Raw genomic sequence first — 8,594 nt, forward strand, 5'->3', positions numbered from 1 at the left:
AATCTTGTCAGTCCAAAAAATGTTATCGTGAGGGGTGTATGTGGAGTGAGTAAGATAGCTAAGAACACTTGTTATGGATTTATGGCATGGTTCTCATTTGATTTATTACTTTCGAGTTGGAACAAGCGTTCAACTGTCTATCTTTGCGTACAATCATGTTTTCATTAGATGTTGCGTCGGTGGCAACCTAGTCTGTGGAAGGTTTGTGTGCTATAAAATAGTATACCCCGCCTTATGTTTGGTAAGTGTTGAGTGGGATATTGACTGGCTTGCTGTAGGTCGGTGGGATGATGGTCGTATGCCTATAGGACCACTAAGGTATTGGTTGTGAGTCTTCAGGCTCGTGATTGGATGATGGCAAGAATGGTGTGGAACTATGAGTGTATCATTCCACTGAGTGGATGGTGTCACGCCGTATTATGAACATGTATGGATACGACTTAGGAGGATGAGACCTTTGGGCCTTAGTTCTATGTGAGTTAAGTTACCAGTAATGGAGTTCGTGGTCGATTTCTTGGATGATTTGTCAGATTGTTGTGCACCTAAGTCGTTATGGGATTTTGAATTTCTCACGAGAATTTTTAGATTTACCATTTTTATGCTTATGGGAGCGGTGGGTAGTGGTGACTAGTCAAGAAGTCAAGTGTGTATTTGAGGTCTTTTAGGCATAATTTTCAGATTTGTGATTGGTTAAAATTCACAATCAGATTGGCTTGATTGATTGTTTTGCATGGTTTGGTGGTGTTCATAGCCAAGGACTAGGGGTAAGTGCGGAGAATTTATGATCATTAGCCTTTAGGCATGGTTTCTAAAGTTTAGACAAATGGGTTTCTGGTTTTGTGAAGTATTTTGATAAACTTTGTTTATAATCACGGTTTTGAGACCTTTCTCGGTTTCAGTGGTTTCACTTTAAGTTGGGTTGTACCTTTTGGGAAGGAAAGGGAATTATTGTAATTGAGTGTTTTCAATGGATTGGGTTGTTCATTGGCCATCTATTTAGAGTTTTATTTCAGGGATGCAATGGATGGAATTTTATTAGAAGTTGTTCGACCACAGGGTAGATTTTGCGCCTGCTCATGGAGACCTTATGATTGTTAATTTCGAACCTTGGTAAAGGGAGATGTGATGGCTTGTGTAGAAAGGAGTGGGCTTGGAAAACCTATAAGAGGTTTGAAGCGTGTTTAAGGAGTCATTCATAAGAACAGATTCTGAGGATGAAATCCAATTTAAGCGGAGGGGAGTTGTAACACCCATTTTCTCTATTTGATTACTTGAAGGCTCAAGGATTTTGTTGACAAAGTTTGGAAAAAATCTTATGACACGGCGTGGTAGAGTGTTTACAATGGCATATACACGTCATATAAATAAAATGAGTGTTTAAGATTTGACCATGGGGTGGTCGAGTATTCACCACAACTTGGTGATGGCAGACTCCTAAACCCTAGAGTTTGGGCTTTAACCCCTATTTAAGCAACATGTTGGCTAGGGTTTCACTTTATTTTCAGCCTCCCTTTTCCCAAAAGCTAACCCTAGCCTCTCTATGGGTTTTTTGTGAGAATCTTGTCATTTTGGTGTATTTTGGTGGAAGGATCAAGATGTTGAGGTGATATACGTTAGATCCAGTGAATGTACAACTTCATCTTCATTTCTCGACCTTAGTAAGCACTCAAGACTCTACATTTATATTTCATTTCCTTTGGATCTACAAAATAAGCAAGTTTCCTAGTGTTATGTAACTCTTGAAAGATTGGAATTGATAAAGCTAGCAACTTCATCATTCTATGAGGTCTCTAATGCGTCATGTTTCAGATCTGAAGTAAATCACTTTTTTGATACCATGCATGGGATTTTGATTCCATTTTCTCCTTTATGACCTAATGTTGGGGGAGGACATGTATTGGACACGCATGTCCATAAATTTAGGATTTTTATGAATCGCTTGGATGCAAATAAGCCTTCTAGAAAGTTAGAACAATTTTCTTAATGCATTAAGGGCTTAATAGAGTTTTGGATTTGGCAGTGTTTCCATGACATGGTCAAGTGCTGACCACAACGTGGTGGTCTAATCCATCATGATCTATTTGAGCCATACCATGACATGGTCAAGGTTCTGGTCACGGCGTGGTGGTCTCGAGATTTGACTTCAACCCGATCATTGACTTTTTGACTAGTTTGACTTTTTGGTTAAACTTTGATACAATTGAGTGTTTAGCTAAGGACTAGTTCTAGTTTGGCTTTAGGTAGCTTGATTTAGTTGTTTATGTTGTTGAGGTTGTTGTTGAGCATATGATATTTAGTTTAGGCAAGTTGTCTCACCATGTTACCTATATCATATGTTATATGTGAGCTATTGATAGCTCAGGGTTGCTGATAACCCAATTTTCTATATGTGAGTTGCTGATAGCTTGAGGTTGTTGATAACCCAATTTGATGTATATGATTTGTTGACAGTTGGGGTTGCTGATAACCCAAAATGTTGTATTTGAGTTAATGATAACTCAGGGCTACTGATAGTTCATAGGGTCATAAAATAACCCATAGTTTTTATATATGTTTTGTTGTGATGTGTTGTATGTGATACTTTGGGAACTCACTAAACTTTGTACTTACAATTATGGATTAAATGTTTTCAGGTACTTTATCAATTTGTGGGGATGCGAAGGCGTGACTGTTCACACACATCAACAATTGCTTTCATCGAATATTCTACGATACTTTCTTATAACTCTAATTTATGGATTTCAATTTATGAAAAAAATGGTTTTTCTTTGAATGTAATGTTATGAAAATGAGTGTTTATGCCATTTTTAAAAATTAAAAACTTATTCTAAAAATTAGGATGTTACAATTATAAGTCTTACTTATTGGCCTAAGGCTTATCTTAGTGACATGTCTTACAATCTGACAATATATTTTGTCCCATACTTAAGCATGCCATCATTCATATCTTTCTTAACATTCTGGTCTCTCAGTACCAGCTTACACATTAGCTTAATGTCAAAATGTTTTTCTAAATAGAGATCTTACGGAAGATGTCTTCATGAAGATACAACCCAATTACGGTCATACCTTTTATCTGGATCACATTTGGTGGCTTTAAAAGGTTGTCTATAGCTTCGCCCATTGTGCTTGGTATTAACATTTTGTTTTCTACCTCTCATCTCTAGGATTTGTTAGCAGCAAATATGATACCTCCCTCGTCACTTACATTTAGGCCTAAATACTAAATGTAAACTCCTTTAAGTCAATGATTATATTTATTGTCTCCTCTTTAACTCTCTCGTTGTTTGTCATCGCTAGGTTATCCATCAAATTTTCCATGATTAATCTTAGTTTTCTTTCTTTTGTGGACATTCTCTATCATTTTCAAATAACATTTTCTTGTGACATTCTCATACGTGCTAATATGTTCATGTGTAATCCATGTAGCACTCATGCTGACACTAAATGAAAACTATCACTTAAACTTGTTCTTGATCTGACTCTTTATCGTAGCCTCGTTGGGGCTCTCTAGTACCTTACTTTTATCCATCTTTATATAGCTTGTGCTTTCCATCAAGCCTACCTTTATATGTACGGCCCATAATAATCCTTATGCATGCGTTAAAACATATCATTATCTATCTTCAAAAATTCCCTCTCCCATAGTCTTTAACTTTTTTCGTGTATAGTGAACATATTAGTATTGTACACTAACACAAAATTAGCGAGATATTCATAAAGGTTATCACTCCATTTCAGGTTAATTTTATTTCTAAGTGATAATCTTGTCTCTTTTTCATCTAAACGATAACATGTTGTGTCTCATTCGAGTGTCGAAGTTTTTTTTTTGAAAGAGGAGTGTCATTGAGTACCACATAATGGCTAATGTCATTGAGGCCGCTTGGCTTCACAACCTTCTTCTTGAACTCTATTGTCCCTTATCTCATGTTATTGTTGTCTTTTATTATAATGTATCATTTACCTTGATTCAAAATTATGTAAAAATATCGAAGCACAAAACATGTTGAAATAAATATACAGTCTGTAAGGAGCATGTTGCTCTCGGTTATATTTGTGTGCTACATGTTCCATCTTCCCACAAGTTTGATGACATCTTTACGAAGTTTTTACCCTCACATTTATTTTTTGTGCATCTTTAGTCATTATTTAAACTAGGGAAAATGACACAAATGCCCTACGAACTTTCTAGGGTTTACCTGTTGAGTCCCTAAAGTTTTTCTCGGGCTTTATAGTTCCCTAAACTAGGATATAACCTACCATTTTAGTCCCTGTCAGCCTGTAATAGCTGGTTCGGTGACTTTTCAGACCAAAAAAACTCACATTGTGCCCCTATAAAGCTAAAAAAATAAGTCTAGGGATCAATTTGTACAAAAAAAAAACTCTCTTTTTTTCCAAAGCCGATTCACACTCAATTCATACCCTCCCAAGAAATCGACCGTTGCTCTTTTTTCCGTCTTCACGCTCGATCGTCACACACACTCACTGAAGATCACAACCATCTTCCCATTCTAATCGATTCTTGATCACAACCCCCTTCCATTATTTGCTTTGATCCGATTTCAGCTCTTCAAGGAATTGACCCCCTCCTTCCTTCTTCTCTGTTCAAAATCGCACAAGCTATCTCTCCTTCTCTCTCCGAGTTGCAAGTTTGATGGATGTGATGTTTAGAAGGATGTGTGAGTTTGATGAGATTCACAGAGAAAACGAGAGTTAATCTTTTTTTTCTTCAATCGAGTGTGAATCAGTTTTAGAAGAAAAATAGAGTTTTTTTGGTACAAATTGATCTCCAAAATTATTTTTTTTAACTTTATAGAGGCATAAGGTGAGTTTTTTTGGTTTGAAAGGTCATTAAACCGGCTATTACAGGTTGACAGAGACTAAAAGAGCAAGTCATATCTTAGTTTAGGGACTCATAAAACCCGACAAAAACTACTGGGACTCAACAGGTAAATCCTAAAAAGTCCGTATGACATTTGTGTTATTTTCCTTTTAAACTAATGCAACACACCACAATCCTTGTGGGGGTTATCATATTTTCTCTACAATGAACATTCACGAGTAAAGCTCCATTGTTTACTATATAATAAAGTTGTATTCAATGAATATATGATATTTTAAAATCAAAATGAAGCTTGATTAAGTTTTTTTATGTTAAATTAGGCCCAAACCATGCCAAAGTTTGGTTGTATTTGTGTGGTGCAAAACCAAAAATAGACGAACCTAATCCACCACTTTTGGATGTGGCGCTCCTTGTGCCAAACCCTACTCATTCACATCTTGTCTTTCTCAACACACTTGCTCGACTCCATGTTTCACACAACTTGGACAGTTAATCGTGCTAAATCAAGAAAGTTAGTCTATATGCTTTTTAGTTTAGCCTAATAAAACAAGTAAATTAGGCTTTTGGACACTAAAATAGCAACTCATCCATGTGTCCACACCATTTCAAGACTTTAGAATCGTGTAAAGTATAGATACTTGTCAACTATACATAAAAGTTTGGTTAAAATTGTTTTTGAAATCGACTTTTGTCTTTATTTTTAAATATTGTAAGAAATGAAAAGATGCCGATTTTATGTATGACTCACTTTTTGGTGAATGAAATAGAAAGACAAGGCATGACATGCATTACATTATGGATTCAACACTCACCACTTACTCAAAGTATTCCACACTCACTACACCATTTCAAGTTTTCAACGACAAAAATATTATTAGGTATATTTGATAAGTAAATGAGTTGTTTAATTAAATAAAATTGTATGTTTAATTCTTCACATTAATCAATTTTTAACAAACTATGATTATATCTGGAAAAATAAAATTGTAACTGTAAAAATGTTTCGGATTAACCTCAATATGGTAAGTATAGAGCTCTTCGTTTGCTTCTTGTTCAGTAATGGCAATCTACCAGAGCTTGGACGGAGAAGACAAGAGGTTGTTTTGGAGAATTTGCAGTGTACTGAAAGTTTGAATGGACGTCGTCAACGACCTCCGGTGCGGGAAGGTTTAGATCTAAGGATAGCACCGGCGCCGCCGGCGACCTCTTAGGGGAATGATTAACCCTCGTAGTCGTATCGTCCATATTCGATGATGCAGCGATTTGACTGTTTGAAACCGGAGGTGGCCGGTGTCTTCTCATGTGACCGCCGAGAGCTTGTCCTGATAAGAACTCCGATCCACATATGGAGCATTCATGAACTTTTCCTTTACTGTTCTTGTGTCCTGTTAATGGCCGAGGAGATTTGTTGTGGCTTGTAATAATTTTGCTTTCAACTTCTGGTTGATCTTCTGCGGTTGATTCCGTTTTAACGGAAACGGATTTCCGATCTTCAACGCTAAGTTTAGGTTTCTTGTGGCTGGCTCTGTGTCCACCTAGGGCTTGGAACGACGGAAAAATACGGTTACAGGTTTTACACTCGTAGTAATTTTGGAAATCGGATTTTGCTCCGGCGGTGGTAGTTACCGTCTTCTCCGTTAACTTCCGATTCTTCAATTTCTCGTTCTTCTGACAATGGAGATCTGATTTCTTTTCCTTGGCCGGAGAAACACTTTGAGCCAACATAATCAAGCAATTCGCCATATCCTCTTCTTCTTCTTCGTCCGATGACATCGTCGGTGAACTACCAGTTGTGTAGTAACTGAACATGCAACCAGCACCGCCGTTATAGGAGCTAGAAGTTGTCTCAGGCGCCATACCAAGAGAGGAACAAGGCCTCTGGTGCTCCGTACGCTTTCCTGTGATGATTTGGTGGGCTCGATCATGACTTGTCCTCGCCGTGGATTTTTGCATAAAGCTCATTCGCCTGGTGACTGGTGTGGTGTGTGTGAAGGTTTTAGAGAGAGAAGGTTGGTAGTGGTTATGAAAAGAGTGCATTGAATGAGCGAGGGCATTAGTTCTGTATATGTAACTTGCTGAAAAGTTTAACGTGAAAGGTCGTCATTTTTGGTAAAAATAATTTGACATATACTATGATTCTATATAATTAATTATAGGCAAACTGTAATGATAGAAGGTTGTTTTCAGTAAATAAAAATTGCAGCAATTTTTATTATAGAAATCTGTGTTATAAAATGAGGTAATTTTAAGATTCAAACTTATATAATTATAACCGATATTTTTAAATTTTGTTTCTACATAAAAATAAATCTACTATAATAAATGAAATTTTTTTTTGTCACATGTCCTCTTCACTTTTATTTGGACACATTAAAAATTTTTCTACAATTTTTAAATTTTCTATTTTTCACTTGTCATTTTATTGTATTTTTCATTTTATTTAATTAAAATTCCACATTTAATATGTAAGGTAATTATTAGAAAGGGTTTATATATGTAATGTATTCAATACATTAAAACCTTATTAATTTTAATAATTCAAAAAAAAAATTCATTTTTCTTATAAATTCAATTTTTTCAAATTGTTAAAATTTCATATTTAATTTTTTTAAAATAAGCCCATGTAATACATGGGTCTCACACCTAGTTAAAAAATATACAGTATATATTATGTAGAATCAGCAATTTACTCGTTATTTCAATCTTTTTGTGACAAGAAGTTTTAATGATGCTTATAAATAACTGTTTGTGTATATTAGTTTGAGAAATTAGATTACCTCCCACATTGTATACTTACAATTATTCATACCCATTAAAATTATGATAAATCACCATTTAATTTAATATATTCTTAATATAGCCTTAATGAGTTAGTTAAAAAAATATGATATGATGATACTTGTCCTAATCTTATTGGATAGGAACATTTATAAACATAAAAAATAAATAATAGAAAACAATTTAATTTCTTATATTAGTTTTGTTAAATTAAATATAAATAAATATTATGTAATTTATAGTTTAATATTCTAATCCTATCAAAATGAGTATTTTCTATACCTACTTTTATATATATTTATGGTTGATTATAATGTTTATCTACATTTCACCTTTTTTGGGATCCTTCCCGTACCCTTGTTGCACAGGGATGCTTTTGTTCATCAAACTTCTCTTAGAACATTGTGTGTAGGCAACTAATTATAATAGTAAATTGATGTCATCTCACATGTCACATAAGCAATAATGTTATAACACCAAGTGGAGAAATTGTCACAAAGTTAAGAGCATGTTATAACATCAACTTTTTCCATTTCATAATTTTTTTTTCGAGTTTCTTTTTTTTTTCGTTAAAACAAATATTATTTTAAATAAAACATAATATATATAAATAAAACATAATGTTTAAAAAAAATATAGCATTTAAATTACATAACATCCAAATTGAAAAAAAAAAAAAACATTACAATAAAAAAATATTTTATTTTATTCGTTATCGTTACCGTGGAAGATATAATCCGTCAAGTCCTCTCGAAGTTATCTGTGTTTATTTGCATCATGAATGTCAACAACTCTATGCAAATACTCTGCTGTTCCTGATTGAAATTGAACGTGTTGGGCTCCGTAGGGATATAGTGTGCAATATTTCGTCATTTATCTTCTACTACCATGTTATGCATTATGATACATGCATACATGATATATTGTAGACTTTATAAGTCCAATGGTCATGCCGCATGTTCAACTATGTGTC

At 34.5% G+C, this 8,594-nt stretch overlaps 1 protein-coding gene across 1 annotated transcript; it reads right to left on the reverse strand.

Moving 5' to 3' along the window:
- Positions 1 to 5,824: 5,824 nt before the first annotated feature.
- LOC111901454 (zinc finger protein ZAT5) lies at positions 5,825 to 6,886 on the reverse strand. Its single transcript, XM_023897305.3, has one exon. It carries the CDS (start codon positions 6,878 to 6,880, stop codon positions 5,897 to 5,899), a length of 984 nt encoding a protein of 327 aa, XP_023753073.3. The 5' UTR covers positions 6,881 to 6,886; the 3' UTR covers positions 5,825 to 5,896.
- Between the last annotated feature and the right edge of the window lie 1,708 nt (positions 6,887 to 8,594).

The sequence above is a fragment of the Lactuca sativa genome, chromosome 2 (assembly GCF_002870075.4).
Source record: "Lactuca sativa cultivar Salinas chromosome 2, Lsat_Salinas_v11, whole genome shotgun sequence".
NCBI lineage: Eukaryota > Viridiplantae > Streptophyta > Magnoliopsida > Asterales > Asteraceae > Lactuca > Lactuca sativa.